This window comes from Ochotona princeps, chromosome 16, assembly GCF_030435755.1.
Source record: "Ochotona princeps isolate mOchPri1 chromosome 16, mOchPri1.hap1, whole genome shotgun sequence".
Taxonomy (NCBI): domain Eukaryota; kingdom Metazoa; phylum Chordata; class Mammalia; order Lagomorpha; family Ochotonidae; genus Ochotona; species Ochotona princeps.
The window spans coordinates 15248077-15272404 of NC_080847.1; the positions used below are offsets into that span (position 1 = coordinate 15248077).

The 24328-nt window shown below is 52.3% G+C and overlaps 1 protein-coding gene across 2 annotated transcripts; it reads right to left on the minus strand.

Moving 5' to 3' along the window:
* Positions 1–1527: 1527 nt before the first annotated feature.
* On the minus strand, positions 1528–21928 carry LOC101516012 (cocaine esterase). 2 transcript variants are annotated; one of them, XM_058675062.1, is made up of 13 exons: positions 21835–21928; positions 16823–17027; positions 15946–16087; positions 5652–5785; positions 5306–5564; positions 4799–4897; positions 4401–4541; positions 4217–4297; positions 3866–4010; positions 3298–3435; positions 2720–2792; positions 2120–2319; positions 1528–1855 (listed from the first exon to the last, which is right to left on the minus strand). In XM_058675062.1, the coding sequence occupies exons 1-12, from the start codon at positions 21908–21910 to the stop codon at positions 2133–2135; spliced, it is 1680 nt and encodes a 559-aa protein (XP_058531045.1). In that variant the 5' UTR covers positions 21911–21928; the 3' UTR covers positions 1528–1855; positions 2120–2132. The 2 variants fall into 2 exon arrangements, with proteins under 2 accessions (XP_058531045.1, XP_004583973.2); XM_004583916.2 differs by lacking the exons at positions 1528–1855; positions 2120–2319; positions 2720–2792; ... (5 more) ...; positions 5306–5564; positions 5652–5785 and adding exons at positions 11300–12183; positions 12440–12512; positions 13030–13167; ... (4 more) ...; positions 14798–15056; positions 15150–15283.
* Between the last annotated feature and the right edge of the window lie 2400 nt (positions 21929–24328).

The window sequence follows — 24328 nt, forward strand, 5'->3', positions numbered from 1 at the left end:
ATATAGTAATATCTTATGAACTAGAATTCTACCATCTTTTTAAATAACTAACACCGGCCATTCCACCAACTTGGGCTCTAACTGCAGATCTGACCCTGGTCCCCGTGGCTGCATGCAGGAGCCTCATCCTGACCAGGGATTAGGAGCAGCAGGAGTCCACAGGGCACGGCACAGACCCGCGTGCATATTCTCTGTGGCTACATGGTTCTGGGTATGTCTTCATGTGCTCCACTTGCGCCCAGAGGCTGCTTTGGGCACTCTGGGTGCAGACCAGGATGTTATCCATGCCAGAATTTGAAGTGGTCAGAAAGTAGGCTGGGCAGCCTTTGGGGCAGGGCAAGGAGATCTCACAGGAGAACAGGAACCAGCTGAGCTGGTGGAAGTCAGTGCAGGCCCAGTACTGGGGCTGCCTCTCTTCTCTCCTGGCTGTCCAGGACCCTCCTCTCAATCCTGGAGTCATGGCCAACTGCAGTGTCAGGATAGACCGCAAGCAGCAATGAGTTGTGATTGGGTAATTCAGAAGGCGTTCTTCAAAGAGGCACGAGGTTAAAATCCCCACAAACATAACTGGCTCTGGAATTTCTGCTGGGTGTCATGGAGGCTCTGAGCTAAGGCTGGGAGGTGTGACTGTCCAGGTCCTGGAAGCTCCAGGTTCCGCACTGGAGCTCCCTGTTTTTCTGGGCCCTTCCCCTGAGTGTTTCCACCCTTCCCTCCCTACTCCATGGGACCCTTTCCTGCTCTGCTGCTGGTGGTACCCCATGTTTCCCATGTCCCCACCCTGCTCTGACACCAGTTCTTTTCTCCCCTTGACAAAGAAGCCTACTGGTTGTGCCAGGCAGAGGAGTTCAACAGTCACAGCTGAGTTGGGAGCCCTGCCCTGCGAGTCCATCCCTTCCCTAGGCAGTCTGTCTAACCTGCCCATGCTCAGATGCACGTGTGCCTCATCAGGATCAGAAAGAAGACTCCTTGGTGGCTCAGGAGAAGTGCTGCTCCATGGGGAGGAAATGTACAAACCCCAAGAAGCATCACACAGGTCAGCAAACTAGAAAGAGGACACACATTCAGACTGTGCACCTAGCAAGGAATAGAGTCCAGGTTGCAGAAAGCTCAACTTATCAAACACATAGAAAGTGGACAGATCGTGGTAGGCCTTTGCTACAGTGGCTAAGATGTGAAGAGAATGACTATGTTCCATATTCTTGTGACTTCATTGGCCCCCACAATCTGATTCCTAGCCCTAGCTTCCTGCTAGGGAATGGAGATGGTTCAAATGATTGGGTCCCAGACAGTCACAGGGGAAACCTAATTGTTTTGCGGTTCCCAGCTCTTGCGTCCAGGCCTCAGGAAAGACATGGGACATGAGTCAGAGGATGAGAGCCCTTGCTTTCTCTATTCATCTTTCTCTCCTTGCGCTACCTCTCAAATGGATAGATTTTTTTTTTAATGGGTCAAAAGATCTGAATAAATATTTCCAATAACACAATATGCAGAAGGCTAACAAATATCTTTTATGTGTATGTGTATGTGTGTGTGTGTGTATTTAAAGATTTATTTTATTTGAAAGATAGTGTTACAGAGAGAGACAATTGCATGAGCATGTGGCAAGGTTACCCGGATGATTATTTCTCAGCTGAAGGAATGGGAGCCTTTATTTGTGGCAACATGAAGGGAATGGAAGGAGGCCACTCATGGTAGCCTAAGGGCACCAAGGACACCGTGTCTCCAGGTGCCCAGGTCCCCTGTGAGTTGCTTACAGACATAAGCTCGCAGGATGTGCTGGGAGGAAGATGAGGGCTTCTGACACCCAGGGGTGGACAACAACCCACAAAGCAGTTCCCACTGGATTTCTATGGCCTGGGGTTGGGAAGAGAGGAGAGGATCAGGAAGAGGAAGAAGAGGAGGTGAGAAGGACATGTCCTGTGCCAGTTGGAGATGAGGAAAGTGGGCTTCTGCAGGTTGTGACATGCACAGCTTCATGGGAATGGTGTGAGTACAACTGGCACAGGGCACCCAGGGCAGGAAGAACATGGAGCCTCAGGTAGCAGGTCTTCCACAAAGGTATGCCAAAGGGAAGGAGGGCAGGTAAGTGACTGCTGTGAATGGGAGCAGGACACCCATATAGACACAGGCAGCTACAGCTCTGTGTGCTTCTGCTCAGCCCGCATCAGCTCCTGCATCTTCTTGGGCAGAGTTTGTGCCCAGAACTGGCGCCTGTGGGGCTTCAGAGCCCGGCCCACCGCAGGCTGTGTGCTCAGCTGCAGGTACTGCTCCTCCTGGTCTAAGACGGGCCAGAGCGGCAAGTCCTTGCCATTGGGGTTCCTGCAGACAAGAGATCAAGGAGGGGCTAACATGGGGACTCTGAGCGGCCTGCCTGAGGTCCAGACAGACCACTATGCAGACCAGTAGGGGTGGAAATAAATTTCCAGGTTCCAGAAGCTGTTATGTTGCCTGGTGTCAGCTGCGCATGGGGACCTCCCAACCCAGGCTGTGTTGCCCTCTCTCCCATGGGGAGCTTCTGTGGTTAAAACCTGATGTTGAGATCATAAGCCGGGCGGGTAAATAGCGTGTCCCTGGTCCCTTGGACCCATGTGTGTGCCACTAAGTCCTGAAACTGGGGAGGGAGCTGTCACATGACTCAGGACACATGGCTGCTGCTGTGGTTCCTACAGGGAAGGGTCCCATGGTCTCAGGGAGGTGGGAGTAGGTTGGAGTGTCTCACCCTGTACGAGCAAAGTTGGCCCAGTACTTCATCATCCTCCTGCTCAGCAGCTCCTCCTCCTCAGTGAGAGTCACTGCAGCGGGGAAGGACACAGGGTCAGCCCAGGTAGGAGCAGGCCCACTGCCCCACCTTGACCACACCCACCACCCCAGGCCCACTGCCCCACCTTGACCACACTAGCCAACCCAGTGGAGCTTGACCCTTGGCTGCCAATATGAAGTTTACCTTTTCCTGACCACAGGGATTTGGCTTTTTCTTTGCTAAATGAACCCTGACCTCATAGTCACCTGCACTTGGCCTCTTACTGGCCCAGTAGGTGTTCACTCTTATGACTTTGGCATATCACTCAAGAGGCAACACTGCACCCAGGACAGACTCTCATCACAGGACCGGGCAGAGGAGGAGGGAGCTGGGTCTGGAGGCACTCACAGTGCAGTCCTGGCTCAGCCCTGGGAGTTATGAGATTTGGGGTGTTTGATCCCATCTGAGCCTCAGCCCTGTCATTTGTGCAGTGGGCACAGCACCCCCTCAGGACTGCCAAGTGCTGCTTCCCCATGCTGTGAAGGAGGAAGCCTCACCTTTTTTCCCAAAGAAAATTGATTTGAAGAGAAAAGCAACTTCATCGCCATGGTCGGCCTTCACGTGGGGTGGCCGTAAGTTCTTTGCAAAGCTGGGCGAATGCTGGAACTCGTAGAAGTAGACAGGGGCATGGGAACCTGGGTGACAGGTGCACAGGGTGACAGATGGAGGCCCTTCCCCTGGGTTTCTCACACTACCCAAGAGGACAGTAGAGCAATGCCCACTTGGTCTGACTCGGGTAGTGCTGGTGGAGTCCCAGGTGAGAAGGGTAGTGGCAAGGGCTGAGGTATTGGTCTTGGACTTTGTAGCTGGAAGGTATTGGCACAATGTAGCTAACTCATCCTTGCTACAATCTTGTCTCTTCCCCAGTCCCCTGATGTGCATCTCCTGAACTAACAGGATGGTGAACTTAGATAAGGACATGGGTACTTGGCTCTGAAGGACCCAGCCATATGTGGATAGGAGCCAGCATATGACATACCGCCCTGAATCAAAAGCTGTGCACTCACCACCGGCCAGTGAGGGCAGAACCCCAGCCAGTGTGACCATAGCCACAGGTGAACTCACGCTGAAAATGTGCTACGTGGAGCGCAGGCATCACGAAGAGTGAGTCTGCCATCATTTGCTGGTACTGAGCCATGAGGGTCTTGGGGTCCTCATTGTCCTCCAGGTACTCATCCACCAACTTTTCCCCTATACCAGGAGGCAGCATCTAGCCCGAGGAACAGGAATAGAGTCAGGGTCCGCTGACTGCCAGGGAGAGAGACAACTGACCCATGTCCTGGACAAAGACAGAATGGGGCAAAGGATCAGGCTTGTGGCCACCCCATCCCCAAGCACAAACACTGCCAGCCGTGTCTTGGTTCCAGGAGTCCCCAAGGGGCAGGGATCTGTTGGCTGGGGGCCCAAGGGTCTCACCCACTGCTCAGATGTTTGATGTATTAGTGTCTCCATGGCCACTCTGTCAATTTCATCCTCAGTGTGTCTGACACCGAAGAACTGTGGAGTGAGCAAAGGATTTGAGGGGAGTTGTTCTACCGGGAGCTCTGCCCCCTCAGGCCTGGCCTTGAGACAGACTCCTGTGAACTCAGCCTGGGCTCACTTTGAGGAGGATCCAGCCATACTCATCGTTGTTGACACCAATGATGCTGGGGACAGGTTGGAAGTCAGCAGAGGCCAGCAGTTCATAAGGGTGTCTGGGCAGGAAGACGCCATCTACCACCCCGGAGATAATCTTGAAGGCCTAGGGGCACCCAGGGTGGTAGAGAAGATTTATAATCCAGAATTTTCTTTTGCTCTTGAGACTCTCCCTTAACCCGGGATCATCCCAGAGGCCTTACACCTCAACACATGGAGTACCATGTCTGGCTTACAGGACTTGGTCGCCTCTATGCATTGAGGACTGGGAGGGGAGGAAGGCACGGACATGAGCTCATAGCCCAGGGATTTTGCAGGGCAACAGGGTCTATCACCCATTTGTCCCAGTGAATGAGGTCCCACCTTGTTCATTGCCAGGATCTCCTCTTCACTCTTGGCCCGCAAGCAGCCCACCAGGGTCTCAGAGTCCACCTGGCCACAGCCAGACAGGTTGGCCACCACCTGGGAAGGGAGCACATGGGCTAGACATCCATGCAGGAGAGGAAGGAGGGTACCCAAGGCCCAGCTGAAGGTAGGAACAGTCTCATGGGTGCACAGCTGCAGCCTTGACATGCACTAGTCCTCTACCCTGACTTGGAGCATCTCAGCCTCAGTGAGCTGTGCCTGCTTAGCTGACTACAGACAAGGTGGACCACATAGGGCCACTTTTCAGGGCCAAGAACTGTGTCAGACTCTACTGAGGCACAGGTATGTGGATTCTGACCCCTCAGCCCCTCAGCCATCCCCTGGGTGGGCAGTGCCGAGTTGCATGATGGTTCATGTGTTTTGACACAATCGAGAAAGTAACACAGGCTCTGAGAGGGAAGATGGCAGCTAAGGGCTAAGGCAGGACCAGTGAAGGAAACTCACTGAGGAGATTGTGTCAGATGAGCTGGTGATGATGCGGGGCAGCACAGCCACCCCACTCTGCATGATGGCTCCATGGAAGAGTCCTTGCGACATGGGTGACAGCACATGTGAGGACACGCTTACACCGCCAGCAGACTCGCCAAAAATGGTGACCCGGTCAGGGTTGCCTCCAAAATGGGCGATGTTCTGCTGCACCCAGCGCAGTGCAGCCACTTGGTCCAGATAGCCCCAGTTGCCGCTGGCATGCTGGTCTCCAGTGCTGAGAAGTGTCAGGAACAGGGATGGTAGGGCTGTGTCTGGGATGCTCCTCCCTCAGTGCCCAGCCCAGGCCCAGGCTCAGACTCACCTGAAGAATCCCAGGATGCCAAGGCGGTACTGGATGGTGACCACCACCACATCCTCAAAGGCTGCCAGGGTGGAGCCATCATATGCCGAAGCCATGCCTACAACCAATGCACCTCCATGGATCCACACCATCACCTTGAAAGTTGGGGTAAATACTGTGAGATTTCTCAGCCCTGAGCCCTACAACCCTCAGTCACCTGGGTGTATCTCCTGGACAACTGGGTGCTACAGATATTCTGGGTCCATTAGGGTCCATACATTCTGTCCTCTCACAACAGACAGTCTTCTGGGACCTCATGCCCCGTGCTCAGCTGCCCACCCAGGAGAAGAGGCACTTCCTGGACCCCACAGGAAGGAACCACTCAACAGGATCCATGATATGGGAGGACACAGTCACCTCTCCCCTTCACATCCTCCAGTCATGGACAGATGTCCTCCCACCCCCAGCTGCCCCTGACCTCCCACTCACAGGCAGCTTGGAGCCCTCACGGGCATGGACAGGTGCGTAGATGTTGAGGTACAGGCAGTCCTCGGACATGGGCATGGACAACATTGTGAAATTCAGTTTTTTAGCATCATCACCCATTATAGCGAGGTTCTGTGGACACCTGAGATCACCCAAGCAGACATTAGTGCAGGATCCATGCAGTGGCTCAAGCCAGAGCGTGGGTCTAGATTTGCCCCTGATTCTCTCCTTTGCTCTTCCCTGTGTTGCTGCTCATTCTTAAGCCTGCCCTCATATCCCTTCTGTCCAGAAACTCATCTGAGACTGCTGGGAAGCTGGGATGGCACCAGCTTCCAGGGACTCTCCAGGCAGGTGGGGACTGACATGGCACACCTTACTCTTAGGGTCTCCTGGCAGGTTTTTGCCTGCAGGTGCTGACCTCAGTGTGTCCCTCTGCACAGTCAGGCCCTGAGCACGGGTGCCTCCCCGACACATGCTGGGTGTTTGGATGCCCATCCCTTCCTGATGGAAGACAGTGAGATGGCCCATTTCCTGAGATCCTTGGCACTCATCACTCCTGCACTGCCTCCAGCTGTGATACACACACATGTCTTTTGGCTAATATCCTTTTCCATGGTTTAGCTCTGTGCCCATGCCTGGTTCCACTGGTGCCCATCTAAGTACCTGCAGGATCTATTGATGCAGTCAGGGACTCCTACAAGCTTTGGCGAGACCACCTGGGGAACTCACCCAGGACAACATCCCTTAGCAGTTCAGGAATATGGCAGAAGCTGAACTTGGGGAGCTGAGTCTCTCGCTCCATTTTCAGAGGCCTCAGAGTCCCAAGTCCTGAGCCAAGAACCTGGCAGGAGCCTGGCAAGCCCACTCACAGGAAGTCCACAGCACACAGATGGTTAGTAGTGATGAATGACTTGAACGTTGGCCCTAAAAATTGATAATGTCCCCTGCCCTTTTAGACCCGACCCCATTTTAAATATTTGCTTCCCTTAGGTCTCTATTTCCTTCAGGTTTGCCCTTTAGGTTCAAATTTTGCTCTTTGTCAATCAGCTGTAAACTTGTAATCCTGCTCTCCATCAATCCACTGTAACTTCATGACGCTGTACTCTACCACCCTATCCACCAATCCCTTGCAGCCCATATCCCCGTACCCACCCTGACAGCCATCCCAACCCCTATTCACAATACCCTCCTCTTTGTCATCAAAGTATTCTCCCACATGCACTCTTTCTCTGCTCCTTCTTCTTCCCCATGGCCACCTTTTCCATTGGAATGAAGACCTCCTATATGACTCACTGCAACTGGTGTCTGGGTTTTTGGTAAAAATTCCTAAGAAGTAGGAATTGGCTGTGGATGAAAGAACAACTGGCTTGGCCTAGCACTTGGAGGTTCCCAAACCCACCCTAGACCTGATGCTCCCCAGGCCCTTGGAAGAGCTCACATGGCTGGATGGGAGGTACCATCCCTCACTCCACTCCAAACTTCGGCAGGTTCAGGAGGTGCAAAGCGCAGTGGCCCCAGAGGTGGCTTGGCAAAGGGAATGCCCAGGAAGGTGTGGACTCCCACGTCGGTGCCTTCCACGTGGACCAGGCTTCCCTGCACCTGCCCGGAACGTGTGGTTCTGATGGGGCTGGCAGAGCCCTGGCCTGTGGGCAGAAAGGTACAATCAGGGAGAGTTCCCCCCACAATACTACTGCAGCTTCCCTCTTATCATCCTCAGCTCAGCCTTGCTCAGGACCCGATGCACACACACACACTTACTTTCTGAAGTTCCTGTGTGAACCATCCTGATTCCATCCTAATGAGATGATCAGAAAGAGCCCATTTGTAGTGACCAAAAGCCCTTGTGGACTTTCACAGCTGGGATCAGGAACTATACTCAGTGAGAAGTAAAAGAGAGGGAGAAAATAAGAGAATCTTCCATTCATTAATTCACTCTCCAGAAGGCCACTATACCTTGGGCAAGCTCAGGCTAAAGCCAGGAGCCAGAAATTCCATCTAGGTCTCCCACTTGGGTGGCAATAGGAGCCAAAGCACTCAGGCCATCTTCTGCTGCTTTCACAGGTGCTTTAGCAGGTGGTTGGATCAGAAATGGAGTAGCCAGGACTCAAACCTGAGTTATTACAGGATGTTGGCACTGCAGGTAGCAGCTTAACCCTCTGCATGTCAGTGCTGATCCCTCCATTTCTTCTTTAAAAAGTTTTCCAGGAAAAAACAACTTATAAGCACATCATAATAGTACCAAGGATGTATTTTTGTGTTGTTTTCAGGGGTGTGGAACTATAACACTCCAGGGAACACATGAGCCTTCTTATAACATTGGGAGACTCTTTGCCCACACCAAGAATCAGCTGTAGTCTTTCTGAACATGGAACCCACATGAAATACCGTTAGAGCCCTGGCGATAGGGCTGTGGCCCAGCAGGCTGTTTCCTGTAATGCCAGCATCCCACGTTAGAGCACCCATGGGAGTCCTAGCTCTCTGCTTCTTATCCAGCTCCCTGCTAATGCACCTGGGAAGGCAGCAGAGGACAGCCTGAGTGCTTGGGCCCATGCCACGAAGCAGGAGTTTCTGATTACTGGTTTCCACATCTACACCTGCCACGGCCCTTTTTGGAGTGAGCCAGCCCCTGGAAGATCTCTTTCTCCCTCACTTCCATTAAGCTGTCTTTCAAATAATTAAACCTTAAAGAAATTGATAAATAACTGATTAATAGAGTCATCTGAAAGGCCAGGTAGCCTTCCCTCCAGAAAGACTGGACCACTTTGGAGAGTGAGGGCAAGGGGAGGTAAAGGTGAAATTTCAGCAAGGAGTGGAGAGACAGGAAGCAGCAAAGGGCAGGGTGTGTGTGGATCCCTTCTGGCAGATCAGACTGAGAAACTGTTGGGGGGTGAACAGGTGGGGGAGTAGGTCTTTTGATCCAGAGTATCAAGGGTCAAAACACACCCAGACCTGGTGCCCTCACTGCCTGAGCTTCTGATAAGAGAACCAAGAGCACTGGCAGGGCACAAGACACTGCCAGCTTTGCCTTCAAACACAAGCCTTTGGGAGGCTGGCACCATGGTATTATACAATGAACTTCCATCTGTAGTGCCAGTATCCCAGATAGGTGTGGGTTCAAGCCCTGGCTGTTTCATTTTTAATCCAGCTCGATGCTAATGTGCCTGAGAATGCAGTGGCTGGGGCTCCAGGTTGGTCCCCTGAACCCACATCGGAGACCCGGAGACAGCTCCTAGCTCCAGATTCACTCAGCCCTCGCTGTTGTGGCCATTTGGGGAGTGAACCACAGGATGGAAGATTTCTCTCCCTGTCTCTCAACTCTGCCTAGTAATAATAATAATAATAATAATAATAATAATAATAATAATAAGGTTTTTTAAAAATTTTTTTATTGTTACAAAGTCAGATATACAGAGAGGAGGAGAGACAGAGAGGAAGATGTTCCGTCCGATGATTCACTCCCCAAGTGAGCCACAACGGCCGGTGCGCGCTCATCTGAAGCCGGGAACCAGGAACCTCTCTGGGTCTCCCACGTGGGTGCAGGGTCCCAATGCATTGGGCCGTCCTCAACTGCTTTCCCAGGCCACAAGCAGGGAGCTGGATGGGAAGTGGAGCTGCCGGGACTAGAACCAGACCCATATGGGATCCCCGGGCGTTCAGGGCGAAGACTTTAGCCGCTAGGCCATGCCGCCGGGCCCAATAATAAAATTTTTTAAAAAGCCTTTGGCCCCAAGATAAGTGCATGGGCTGGGGGACCCTGTTGCCCCTCAGGCCGGTTGTAGCTCAATACTCCCTGTGCTCCCAGGACCTTGCCCTGGGACCCCTCAGAGGGCAGCTGTGGGTCTCTACCAAGAGCAGCCCCTGAGAGTCAACACACAGTGGGAGAAGCCCTAAGCACATGTTCACAGCACCTGCAGACAGCACTTAGGCACAGCACCCAAATCAGCCACAAGCACTGGCAGAAAATGCTCCCAGCACCTCCACCACAAGCTGCCCCCTTAACTCCCTCTTCTGTATCTCCTTTCTTGCTGATTCCGACACCTGGCAACCAGGACACCCTCTCAGCCTAGGGACAGATCCAGAGCACAGGGGCACCATACCCTTACCATTTGCCCCCCGCCAGCCCAAAAGCTCCAGAGCTCTAATAGCCAATCCAGTAAGGATCCCTGTGGCCACCCGCTGGAGCCTCACCCTGGCCCAGGACGAGCAGCAGCAGGAGCCCACAAGCCAAGGCGATGAATTGCGTGCACAGCCAGTGTGGCCCCATTTTCCCAGGCAGGTCTCTGTGTTGTGCTGCAGCTGTGTACACCAGAGGCTGTCCTGGGTGCTCTGAGGGCGCAGCAGGGTTTTGCTCAGGCTGGAGTTTGCCCTGGGCAGGTCGGTTTCTGGGGCGGGGCGGAGTGAGGGAATCAAACTGAAGAGAAGGACTGAGCTAAGCGGGAGGAGTTCAGTGGACAGGGTGGCAATCGGGACAGGGTTTGGGGCTTAAGGGGAACCCAAATGACCCAGCAAAGCTGCAGTGCAGACCACGAAGCCAATGAATGGCCTCCCCACTCCTGTCCCTGTCACTGCTTGCTATGTGAGAACCTCCCCTTGGTCCTGGAGCCACTGAGCTCACTGTCCTCACAGAGAGGAGGGAGCAAAGGGCTGGATTTGGAGAAGCCAGGAGGCCTTCTCAGTGAGGAGACCAAGTAGAGAATCCCCATAGATGGGGACATGGCATGATCTTCTCTGGGTGTTCAGGAGTGAACCCTGGGAGGTGTGATTGTCCCTGAGCACTTAGAACTCTTCCCTGGCCCAGGGCTCAGTTTGCTTGTCCCCACTAATTCACAGGCCAGGGTCCAAGATCTACATCTACCATGTGTTCCACACTCCTGGTACTGGGCAGCATCCAAGGGAAGTACAAAGTGGACTTCTGGGAGAAACCAGTGCTGAAGTGTTTATTGTGGTACCCACTGATAGTGGCAGGCTGTGGAGTCACCAGAGGTGTTCACTGACTTATGAATTTGTAAAGGATTCTGGCATAGACACACCATGGAGTGTTGTTCACCCTCAAAGAATGGAATCCTCTCATCTGTGGCAATGCGGTTACACGGAGGACTTCATGTTGAAAGAAACAAGTCAGCCACAGAAAGACAAACATTCACATACACACTTTGATATATTTCTCCCCAAGATTTATTTTTTATTCATTTGAAAGACACAATTACCAAAACAGAGGGAAAGACAGTCCATGTGCTGGTTCATCTCACAAATGGCCACACCAAATGTGGCTATGCCGCTTCGAAGCAAGGAACCCACACAGATGCGGGGCCCACGCTCTTTGCCCAACCTCTGATACTTTCCCAAGTGCATTAGCAGGGAGCTGGATTGAAAGGGGAGCAGCCAGGACACAAACTAGTGTCCACGTGGAATGCTGGCATCACAGACAGTGGCTTAGTTCATTATACCACAGCGTTGAGCCTGCACTTACTTTTAAAACCTAACCAAGTCGATGTCACAGCAGTAGAAAGAACAATAGTAATCACTACAGAGTAATAAAGGTAGGAGTGGTAGACTGCATAATGGCTGGATAACGGTCAGCAAAATGCATACAAAAAAATGGTTCCAGTGTTCTAGACTGTGGAGGGTGTATAACATTGACCTTTAAAAGACTTAGTAGACAAGAGTTCAGAGGCCCATATAGATGTGTTCATTGTTCTAATTTGACGTTGGTATGTGGTACACATTTTTACAGGGTGGTAGGTCCCCAGCACATGATGCTGAATGGAAAGACAGAAGAATGAGTGAGTGGCACATGAACTTAGAATCCAGTCAACAGCTCTTCTGAGGGTGTGCATGGGTACTTGCCTGTGAGTCCTTCATGCAACCTTGACATGGCAGCTACAGCTCCGCATGATTCTGCTCAGCCCCCATCAGCTCCTGCATCCTCTGGGGCAGATACTTGGTCCAGAACTGGCGCCTGTGGGCCTTTAGGACCCGGCCCACTGCAGGCTGCGTGCTCAGCTGCAGGTATTGTTCTTCCTGGTCCAACATGGGCCAGTGTGGCAGGCCCTCACCATTGGGGTTCCTGTAGATGAGAGATCAGGAAGGAGGGCCATGGGGACTTTGAGCAGCCTGTCTGGGGTCGGGCAAGGCCAGAAGGTGTGGGGGATGGTTTGTAGGAATAGGAGAGCTGCCTCCTTCTCTGATTTCAGCTGCACATAGGGACCTACCAACCCAGGATGTGGTGTCCTCACTCCTACAGGGAACCTCTGAGAATGACATTTCATGGCCAAGTCAAGGTCATAGCCCCAGAGAGGTGGGAGTGGGGTGGGGTGTCTCACCCGGTGCGAGCAAAGTTGGCCCAGTACTTCATCATCCTCCTACTCAGCAGCTCCTCCTCCTGAGTGAGAGTCACTGTAGTGGGGAAGGACACAGGGTCAGCTCAGGGCAGGGCAGGCCTGCTGTCCCACCATGATCACACTTGTCAGCGCAGATAGAAATGGGCCAGTCTCTATTCTCTCCCCCATCATTCTTGGGGACCCTGTCCTCCCCCTTATCCAACAATCCTTTCCCCAACTCAATCTCTAGATCACTGGACACTCATTCACTTCTGGTCCAAAAGAAAAAAACAAACAAACAAAACCTTTTTTTTTTCTGATTCTGAGAAGCCATTTAAGAAACAAATTCACTTTTGAAACATGGGTCCCTATTCTCAGATGAAACACCTGTCTCCAAGGTTGGCAGAAGAGGAGGGAGTACAGGCTGAAGGCTCTTGCTCTACTCCTGGCACAGCCTTAAGAGCTGTGACATTGAGCACCTGTCCCACTCTCTGTCTGAAGCTTGGTCCCCTCATCTGTGCAGTGCGGGCAATGCTCACTGAGGGACCAGGCCATAGCCACATCTCATCTCTAGAGGAAGGAGAAAGACTCACCCTGAGTGCCCCTGAAAAAGTTTCTGAAGATGAGGAGAACCTCATCCCCATGGTCGGCCTTCACATGGGGCGGCTTGGTATCCTGGAAGAAGCTGGGCCTATGCTGGAACTCGTAGAAGTAGACCGAGGAATGGCAACCTGGGTGTTGGAGTGGAGATGGGGCAGAATAGTCACTATCTGGAAACCATCAATCTGAAGCTTTCCTGCCTCGCCCTTGGTGATGAGCTCTCGTCCCCAGCAGAACTAAGTGAGGGAGCAGCACAGAGTGGAACAGGAGCAAGGGAACTAGCCTAGCTTGGGGCATGATCTTGGACTTCAAGCTAGGAGTGTCGCTGAAGCATGCTTACCCATCCCCGACCTCTGTCAGCTAGGGGAGATTCTGCCTCCAGGATCGGCCATGAGGATTGGCTCAGATCAAGGACATCAAGTGCCTGTCACTCAGGGTGGATGGGATGAGACACACCCTACCAGACACTCACGACTCTGAGCTGCCTTCTTGCCAGTCTGGCATTAATCATGGATCAACTCACGCTGCAAATGTGCTACTTGGAGGGCAGGAATCAGGAAGATCAAGTCCCCCATCATCTCCAGGAAGTGGATCTTGAGGGTCTGGGGGTCCTCAGTATCTCCCAGGTACTCCTCCATCAACATGTCCTCAAACTCAGGGGGCAGCATCTAGTCGAGGTGATAGGGAACAGGCAGTGTTAGACAGACTTGGGGAAAGAAAAGCAGTAGGCTCAGGGTAGGGGAGACAGGTCCTAGGCCTCCCTCCTCTGCGCAGGACCCCAGGAGCCTTACCATATGTGCCAATGATCTCTGTACAAAAGTCCTCATGGTCTTTCTGTCTACTTCCTTCTGTGTGGCATAGAGGCCCAGGCTCTGGGTGGTGAGAGGATAGTCTCAAGTGCGGGCTGGAAGATGCTGGAGCCAAGGAGCCTGAGGCCTCCCCACCATGAGTGTTCCCCAGGCACTCACCGAGGGAATGATCCAACCATACTCATCATTGTTCACCCCAATGATGCTGGGCACAGGTTGAAAGTTGGCTGAGGAGAGCAGCTCCAAGGGGTGCTTGGGCAGGAAGGCTCCATCCACCACCCCAGAAATGATCTTGAAGGCCTGAGGGCACATTCAAGTTCAGGAGCATTTTTTGGCTCAGCGTGGGTAATGGGTTCAATGCTGTACTGCGGCTAGAATGGTCTCACTTTTACTTTCCTGCAGGACTGTGAGGTCACCCAGGCATGGAATGGAATTCCCACACTTGGGTCCTTCACCCTGTCCCCATCAGCCCCTGGGAATTTAGCCTGACCTTGGTGATGGTCAACATCTCCTCCTCACTCTTGCCCCGCAGACAAGCCACCAGGGCCTCAGAGTCCCCATGGTCACAGGCAGACAGGTTGGCCACCATCTGTAAAGAGACCACGTAGGTTTTGATTCATCCTTGCAGGGAGGGAGTGAAATTCACCCAAAGCCTTGACAGGAACAGCTGTGTCCCAGCTCTCATGGGACATTGCATGTTGGTTGTGCAGTTTTGATAGTGTCAAAACTTTGCCTATATTCAGAAGTACCAGTCAGGGTGACCAATCAAGGTAACAGCTTGACAGGTTACAGGAAATCTCAGGTTATGTAAATTCTGACCTCTCTGCCCCTCAGCAAGGCCTGGGTAGGCACCAGCTCTGGGGCATCTTGGTGTTCCTTGTCATGCCCAACAAAAAGATAGTAATAGAGGTTTGAGAGACAGGCCAGGGCTTCTATAGTGTCCAGGACTCACCGTGGAGATGGCATCACATGAATTCAAGATGAAGCGGGGCAGCACAGCCACCCCACTCTCCATGATGGCTCCATGGAAAAGTCCTTGCGACATGGGTGACAGCACATGTGAGGACACGCTTATGCCCCCCGCTGACTCGCCAAATATGGTGACCCGGTCAGGGTTGCCTCCAAAGTGGGCGATGTTCTGCTGCACCCAGCGCAGTGCAGCCACTTGGTCCAGGTAGCCCCAGTTGCCACTGGCATGCTGGTCTCCAGTGCTGAGAAGTGTCAGGGACAGGGATGGCAGGGCTGTGTCTGGGATGCTCCTCCCTCAGTGCCCAGCCCAGGCCCAGGCCCAGGCTCAGGCTCACCTGAAGAATCCCAGGATGCCAAGGCGGTACTGGATGGTGACCACCAGCACGTCCTCGAAGGCTGCCAGGGCAGATCCGTCATACAAAGATGCCATGCCTATAGTCAGGGAACCCCCATGGATCCACACCATCACCTGGGGATATCAGGTTCAATGCCAAGAGGTCACCCCTAAACCTGAAACCCACTTGAGCTGCCACTTTGACTAACCAATGTTTGGTTTTCTGCACCTGCCCATACACAGAACTCTAGTGAGACCGTAGGTCCCAGGCCATGTTTGGGCAGGTGGATAGGCCTCCTTAGTTTTTGTTCAACTTTATGTATCAAAGCCTGGTTCCATTACTTCCCAGAACTCCTTGTGAGGTGCAAAGAGAAGGGATGCCCCTCAGATAGTCCCACAGGAACATGGATCAGAAGTGGCCAAGGCTCACCTTTTATTTTAACTACCTTACTGTCATCACTCACCCAACGGATTATCCAAAACTAACTCCTTGACAGCCTCCAAGCCCAGGCCTGGGACACATGTGCCTCCAGGTTGCATGGGTGACTCCTAGATCTGACCCAGGGTCACTGCTTCTGACTTCCGGGAGCCTCATCCCCACCCAAGACTATGAGACTCACTCTTAAGGGTCAAGCGCCCTGGGGAAGACCCATGTCTTGGCCTTGGAATTCAGGAGCTTCTCCACAGGTTTGTACTGTAATGTAGCCCATCCTGATCTTATTCATCTCATCATCCGACAGAAGAAACATCCTCCCAGCAAGCTCCCGCTCCCCAGCTGCCCCTGGCCTCCTACTCACAGGCAGCTTGGAGCCCTCATGGGCATGGGCAGGTGTGTAGATGTTGAGGTACAGGCAGTCCTCAGACATGAGAATGGATGGCAGGGTCAGGTTCAACAGCTTCTGAGTCTGGGTATTCATAGCAACCATGTCCTGTAGACAGCTGGGACCACCATGTTAGAAGGTCAGTACGGGAGCCGGCTGGGGCTAAATTACATGCTTGACCCAGATTGTATCCCTGATAACTTGGACCCCTACTGCCCAGCCCCTGTTCACATGTGACATTTCTCCAACAGCTCTTCCCACCGTGACAGAGGGCCCTGAGTTCGAGGAAAGCTGGCATGAATCTCCAAGGAGACCTCAGTGTTATGGATGTGGCTTAGGATCCAACTACTTGGGAAAGCCTTGATTTTAGGGGATCCTTAGAACGGCACTCACTGCTGTATCCTGGTACCCATTCAGGCTTGGCCCCAGGGGAGCAGCCCACACAGATGCTGCATGTCAGGATAGTTGTGACTTCTCGGGGAAGGACAGTGGGACATTCCTCATCCCAAGTGTCCACTCTCACTCAGGGAAGTCTCACCGCTCCAACACAGTCTCCTGCTCTAAGAGAAAAGAGCCAACCAAGGCCCAATGTCACGTGGCTCTGTGGCTTTGGACATGCGTTCTCCAGGCAGCCACCACTGCTGGATTGGAGGCTTCTACAAGCTTCTTGGGCCAACCTGAATTGCACCCAGAGATAGCACTCCCTGGTGGTGGAGTCTCTGCACCCTCCTGAGATCATTGGGAAAATGCACGTGGTGTGAGGGAAAACTGACTTTGGGTGTGGATGAAAGGACAGCTGGGCCACCCCGACCCCAGAGCCAGAAGTTCACTGAACACTCCTGGAAGAGCTCACATGGCTGGATGGGAGGTACCATCCCTCACTCCACTCCAAACTTCGGCAGGTTCAGGAGGTGCAAAGCGCAGTGGCCCCAGAGGTGGCTTGGCAAAGGGAATGCCCAGGAAGGTGTGGACTCCCACGTCGGTGCCTTCCACGTGGACCAGACTCCCCTGCACCTGCCCGGAGTATGTTGTCCTGATGGGGCTTGTGGAGTCCTGGCCTGTGGACAAAGAGGTACAGTCAAGGAGGGCAGCTAGCAGACAGCCCACTAGCTGCCCCTCGTTACCCCCACCCCCAACTTCTGGTGTAGCCATCTCTTAGTTGTCCTCAGTTCAGCATTGGTGAGGACCTGATGCACTACAATCACTAGTTTTATCCTGCTTCCTATTTGAAATGCTTCCCCACATACACCCTGCCACCTGTCTGCTGACTCATTGATTCATTTATAAGAAATGCCCACAATAAGTATATCCCAGAGACAGAAAGCAGATAGCTGGAAGCCTGGGAATTGCTTGGGAGGAAAGGTGAATCAGTGTGGTGACTTCTGACTATAAAAGCAAACCTGAACAGGAACACCTAAGAAGGTAGGAGCAACTTTGCAACTGGGAGTAGGCAGAGGTTGCAAGAAGATGAAGCTAGAAAACCCAGCATCACTGTGAATAAAAGGATAAGGGTGACTTTGTTGGTGGCTCAGATGACAAAAGGGATAAGGAAAGAGCTGGAAATTGTCAGACACTGGTCAGGTGTTCTGATCAGAATCCTGATAGAAATGTAGGCAACATGTGGATAAGGTTTACACAGACAATAATGGTTTGTTAGAACTAGATGGGGCTGGTGCAATGGCTCAAACGGCTAATTATCCATCTCCAAGTGCCAGCACCCAATATGGGCACTGGTTAGTATCCTGGATGCTCCACTTCCCATTGCGCTCCCTGCCTGTGACCTAGGAAAGCAGTGGAGAATAGCCCAAACCCTTGGGCCCCTGTACCCATGTGGAAAACACAGAAGAAGCTCCTGGCTCCTGGCTTTGGATCAGCTCAGCTCCAGTTGTTGCAGCTATTGGGAACTGAACCAACAGATGGAAGATCTCCCTCTTTCTGTCTCTCCTTCTCTCTGTAAATCTGCCTTTCCAATAAAGATAAATAAATCTTTAAAGAAGAAAGAAAGAAAGAAAGAAAGAAAGAAAGAAAGAAAGAAAGAAAGAAAGAAAGAAAGAAAGAAAGAAAGAAAGAAAAAGAAAGAGGCACCTTTGTCACACAACTGTGCCTGTGCTCTAAGAGATTCATGCTAGAAGAAAGAAGTTGAGGGTGATAATCCAGGATATCTGGTGAAAGAACTTTCTAAGCAAAATTTGAGGAAGGAGCTGCATTGGTATTGGTAGTTGCTCTCAACAAGTTTAATGGTGAGATTCAACACAGGGAACCAGAATGTGAAAGTGAAAAATTCCCAGCCTGTCTGTGTAGAGGGCAAAAAAGTTTGCTTGAGAAAGAATAATGCTAGTGTGACCAAGAACCCACTGGCTTAAGAGATTCCTGTAGGAGAAAGCCAGGGACATTTCTGCAATTGTCTTGGTTATCCTACTTAGCACAGGCCCTTGGAGGGCAGAGTGATTCCAGAGAGTAGTATAGGGTGCTCTTAAAGGCCAGGGTTTCTGCTGAAACTCTGTGACAAACCTAGCCATTGCTCACGAAGACACAAGGGAAGCCATTGGCAGACCTTGGCAGCATCTAGGGGGTGCTAACTTTACAGAATGCAAGTCCTGTGATGGTTGTAGTGGAAAGTCATGGTGATTTCCACCAGGATTTCAAGGGAAAGTTTGGGATCTAAGCTGAGCCTTCCTCCAGGAGAGAATCCCCTGCAAAGATCCACCACTAGAATGCCTGTGAAGCTGTGCAATAAAAATGCTGTTCTTGGGACCCTGGAACTGTGTAGCCCTGCTCTTCTAAGCCCACTCAGTGTGCAGTACGAGTCCAGGAAAACTGAGGGCACCAGCATGCAACTGGGAAGAGAGGGGAAACTGAGGCTGCACAGCCCAAATCTCAGCCTCTTCTATACTGCAGGTTCAATACCGCCCATCATGCACCTGAGCCCACTTCCCCTCATGCACCTGACTCCATGACACTTCCTAGATGCCAATAGGTGCTCTGCACACATATATACCAGGCGGTGTGAAACTCCTAGAGATCTCCACATGTGCTGCAGCCCTGTCTACAACTCTGTCTTCTTTAAACAGTAAATTAGGCTCTGTTCTGGGCAGAGCCTACCAAAGGACAGCACAGAATCTTGCAAATTGCGACCCTCATTTTCTCTGGGCGTATACTTTATCTTTAAATAAATTTTACATTCCTGGGTCCCTTTATCCATATCAACTTGAAGTCTCATACATAGAAGCAAAAGCCTAGACCAAGTTTAGTGTAGACTGAGGTCTCTCTCTCTCTTTCTGTCTCTCTCCTCATTGCAAAATCAGCAAATTCATATCCGTGGCCTCCTCACCTCATCCTCCCCACCAGCCACCTCACACAACAGCGAGTGCCAGGGGGCTCTCCGTGATCAGGCCCGAGATCCATACGTGTTCAAACACCAAATAAAAGGGGGGAACCCGATCCTGGTTATGATGGGGAGCAGGTCTGTGACTGAGAAGGGGGCACCCCCATGACAACCCTCAGAGCATGGACACGAGTGGGGAAGGGGTGGCCAGTCAGCTGTCGGTCCTGCCATTAAGAGGCCCTCTTTGCCTCTTTTCCCACCTGTGCACCTCCTCGGCGAAGGCCTCCTGGCTTCCCCAGTTACGGCCACTGCAGTGTCACCCTTTGGTTTGCAGGGATCCCATGTGTTTGGGGCTAAGGGAGGGAGTGGGTCCCCAAATGGATTTATTCCAGGTTTATTCTCACAGTGTGAGAAATGAATCCAGAGAATGAGATCAGGATTTAAGTAAGCAGATGAAAGAACAGACATTCAGCAGCTGAATGGAAGCAGCGTCCTAGCAAAGAAACACCCTGACACCTCCATCTCCCCTCCCCCCCGCCAGCCGGGCTTGAGGCCCCCTTTATTGGTAGAGGGCAGTGCCCTGATTGAGTATGCTAACAGGATGGGTTTCCAGGCATTCCCAAACATGGAGCTCTGCAGACACGTGTTCGTATTCTGGGTTTGGAGCTTCAGGACTTAGTGATTGCTGGGCTTTGGACTTGTACCCTGGGAGCCCTTTCCTGTCCATTCCTCCCATTTGACTTAGGAATGGTTTCTGGTCCTGTTGTACCACCATGTTTGGAAGCTCTCGATCTGCTTGTTTCACAGTTCACAGCTATTAGGAATTTGCCTTGGGTCGGAGATGGGACTTGGGACCTTGGACTTGTGAGTTCTTGCGGACTGAGTTAAAACCTTTCTAAAGATTGGCACATGAAATGAATGCACGTTGTAAGAGACACTCATAGGGGCCAGGAGACACAATGCTATGGGAAAGTTAAGGGTGTGCCCCCAAAAGGTTCTGGTGCTGGGAGTGTGGTCCCCAGTGTGGTGGTGTTGAGGGATGACCTTGGCTTTGGTAGATTTAGCCACCCTCCTTTCTTCATGGACAGGGCCTGCCCACACTCATGTCAAAGAGTGCATATCTGTTCTGGAGTAAATTCCTGGGTGCTATGGACAAGGTCTGAGACCTTGATGGCCCTAGCAGAGAAGCCAGGTACAGGTGGCACAGAAGAGGTGGAGGAACTCTCTGAGACTTGTCCATGATTCTTTCTTAACATGGGTCCAAGCCAAACACTATTTTCAGCAGGTGTCATTAGGTAGCACACGCAGATCTTTCTTCCTAAAATATCCTTGTCACCTCCGAGAGCCTGGCCAAGGGCAGACCAAGATCCTTTCCTGGGAAGAACAGATTGGGAAAGGGCAGCCAAATAGTAAGGTACCACAGGAGGGGCACTTCGGGTGACAGGATCCAGACTTGAGAACTCCGCCCACACAGTTAGTAAAGAAGAGTCCCCAAAAATGGCTCTAGGAGTTGCTATAGATCCCCAAAACTGGGATCACCTGCCTGGTGTGTGGTAAGCCAATAGCTGACATCATGGTAGATGGGGTGGGGGGGAATGTAGGCAGTTATTGCAAAATGCCAGGAGCCAGACAGTAACGCTTTATTTTCAGCCTCCCTGAAGTAGGCAAGGCCTACTTCAAGCACGGAGTTCAGAGTTGGGACTGTGCAGCATCAGGCCAACTCATCTTGGTGTTTGGTTATTCCACAGTGTGCATGGCCTTCCTTTGATTGGTCAATGACAGGGGTGAGCAGCCCAGGTGGGCTCCTATCCATCTGAGTACAAGGATACATTGGTTATTTGTTCGCTCAGGGCTTGTGACTTCCTGAAAAACATTGCAACTGAAGTTTGACATCAGGACACCTCAAACTTCCAGGCTTGTGATGTGAGTCCTGCTTGTGAATTCTTGAAAAATCTCTCAAAATGCAGGCCAGCACTAAGATATTAACTATAGGGGGAGCAGACTGTTGCGTCACTCCCTTAATGGGTTCTTTATAGATAAATTGCAGAATAAGGGAGGGATACTGGGACCGGATAAAGTCCGTATCAAAGGTTACAGAGCCTAACCCGGCAGACACAGGCCATTGCCTCAGCCCTGGAGGCCAAGGTCTTAGCCCCAGGTCAGATGTAGTGAGTGGTCATTCAGATCACATTTGCCCTATGGACCTGGGCTCCCACTGGAGGGGACCAGTGGCACTTCCACCACAAGAAGGTTTGTTACATTGTTATGCCTGCTCCTAGCTCCAGACACAAGTACAGGTGGGAAGCAGCCCCATTTCCTACCCCTGAACCTATCCCAGGGATGACCCACACCAGTTCCATTCAGAGGCATCCTGCCAGGTTCACTCCTCTCCTTCTCTGGCCTCAGGCAGCCATGACCTGCTCCAGGTCTCAAGAGCCCACTCGGGGTGCACCGCATGTCCCGCCCACTCCCAGGTGCCAGCCCTCCTACCGAAAAGGGCTCTAACTGTGGGTCCCTGTGGCCACCTTGGGGAGTCTCACCCTGGCCTGGGAGAAGAAGCAGTAGAAGCCCGCAGGCCATGGCGCCGAGCTGTGTGCACAACTGGTGCAGCCCCATGGTCCAAGGCAGGTCCGTGTGTGTGCAGCTGCTATATGCCCCGCAGGCTGCCCCGGGTGCTCCCCCGAGGGGTGGAGCTGGTCTTCGCCCAGGCCGGAGTTCAACCTGGGCAGGGAGAAGGCAGGTCAGCTGGCCAGGCTCGAATTGCAGTCTAGAAGGAGAGGATGCGTGCGGACCTAAGGGCCAGCAGATGCTGGTATGGCAACCTCCACCATGTCATTGTCACTGCATGGTACCTGGGGCCCTCTCCTCAGTCCTGGTGAAATGGGATGATCTTTCCATGGGGTGAAGGACAGTTCTTGAGAAAAGGATGGAAGGTGTGACTTGTCCCCGAGGCCAAGAAACCCTCCCTGGTTTTAGCACCCAGGATTAAGTGAATCCCATGGTGCCTTATCTCTTATAGTTCTTGGTCGATGGTCGGAGGGACTCCCTGGGAACCCATCTCTGACATAGTCTATAATTGTTAAGACTGTATTTATAAAGAAACTAAGATTTGTGTGTTAAAGCTATACCTACACTCCTCTTTTTAAGGAAGTCAATCTTCACAATGCCCAAGATGTAGAAGTAACCAGGTAACTGGGTTTCTGCTGACATATGGATGTACGCAGAAATATGTTACATGTGTCCAGAGAATATTACTTTGCCATATAAAAGAAATTAGATCCTTCAGTTGTGGCAGCAAGAATGGGACTGGATGGTGCTATCCACGGCAACCTTAAGAGACCAAGACACATTGGCTCTTGGTGTCCAAGCTTTCTTTTGGGCATTTACAGAACTGAGAATGCAAGCTTTTCTTGGAGGAGGATAAGGGGTTCTGACACTCAGGGGTGGGTAAAAATCCCAAGATACCTCCCGCAAAGTGGAGAGGACCTGGAAAGAGAGGATGGGGTGCAGAGAAGGTCCTATTGGGTGTTAAGGGGCGTTGTCCAGGCATAGCTTCATGGGAACCACACAGAATGTGTCTCACAAAGAGGACTGTTAGCAGTCTTGACAATGAAACTCAGGTGGAAGGTGCAAAATAAGTTTGTTTAATGGACAAGAGCAGGATGAGTGACTGGACACATGAGCATTTACTGAATGAATGGTGCCTTTGTGGCTGTGGGTGGGTATATCAGGATGACTTCCACCAGCTCTGGAATCCCTTGGCAACCACAGCACAGGGAACTACAGCTCCGCATGTTCCTGCTCAGCCCACATCAGCTCCTGAATGGGGTCTGGGCCCAGAACGGCGCCTGTGGGCGTTCAGGGCCCGGCCCACCACAGGCTGCGTGCTCAGCTGCAGGTACTGCTCTTTCTGGTCCAGGACAGGCCAGTGCGGCAGGCCCTCGACATTGGGGTTCCTGTAGATGAAAGGTCAGGAAGGTAGGACTGTGGGGATTCTGAGTGTTCTGGCTTGGGCTGGATCAGGAGTGGTGGGGATGCGTTTGCAGGTGCATGAACGTTGAGAGTGACAGCTCATGATCAAGTCCAGGTCACATGGTCAAGGGCTGGATGGGGAGAATGTCCCTGGTCCTCAGGACCCCTGTGTGCACCAGTTGACCCCATTGCTGGGAGGGAGCTGTCACATGACTAAGAACACTGGGCTGCCATTGCAGTTCCCACAGGGGAGGGTCCCGTGGCCCAGGGAGGTGGGAGTGGGGTGTCTCACCCGGTGCGAGCAAAGTTGGCCCAGTACTTCATCATCCTCCTGCTCAGCAGCTCCTCCTCCTCAGTGAGAGTCACTGTAGCGGGGAAGGACACAGGGCAGGGCAGGCCCACTGCCCCACCTTGACCACACTCACCAGCCCAAATGCACCCAGACCCTGGCTCCTTAGGCCTGGCTCTCTGTCCCTCCCCTGGCTTTCAGGGCAGCTGCCCTTTCTTCATGCAGTTTGCAGTTCACTGGACACCAGCCCACCCTACACCCTGGGGTCTCTTCTTTTGTCTGACTTTGGGGAATCACTTCGGAAATACCTCCACCTGCCCTCGAGCTGGACACCCATCGTCAGTGTGGACAGAAGTGGAGGCAGCATGAGCTGACATCTCCAGATTCTCAACTCTAGTTCTGACCAGGTCTCTTGAGCTAGGTGATATGAGACAACTTACCCCACCCTTTCTCAGCACCTCAGTTTTCACATCTGGACAGTAGGCTCACCACAACTCTGAGAGAGCCAAGACCCTGTTCTCCAACCTAGGCAAGGAGAAAGCCTCACCTTGGTTGCCCCAGAAATATGATCTAAAGACAAAGGGAAACTCATCACTGTGGTCAGCTTTCACATGAGACGGCTTGATGTCCTTCCAGTAGTTGGGGCGCCGCTGGAACTCATAGAAGTAGACCGGGCTGTGGGAACCTGATGGGGAAGACAGGTCAGCTCCTGCAGGTCAATTACCTTAAGCTTGCCTGCTTCCTCAGGCCGACCATCTGGTTCAACCACAGTT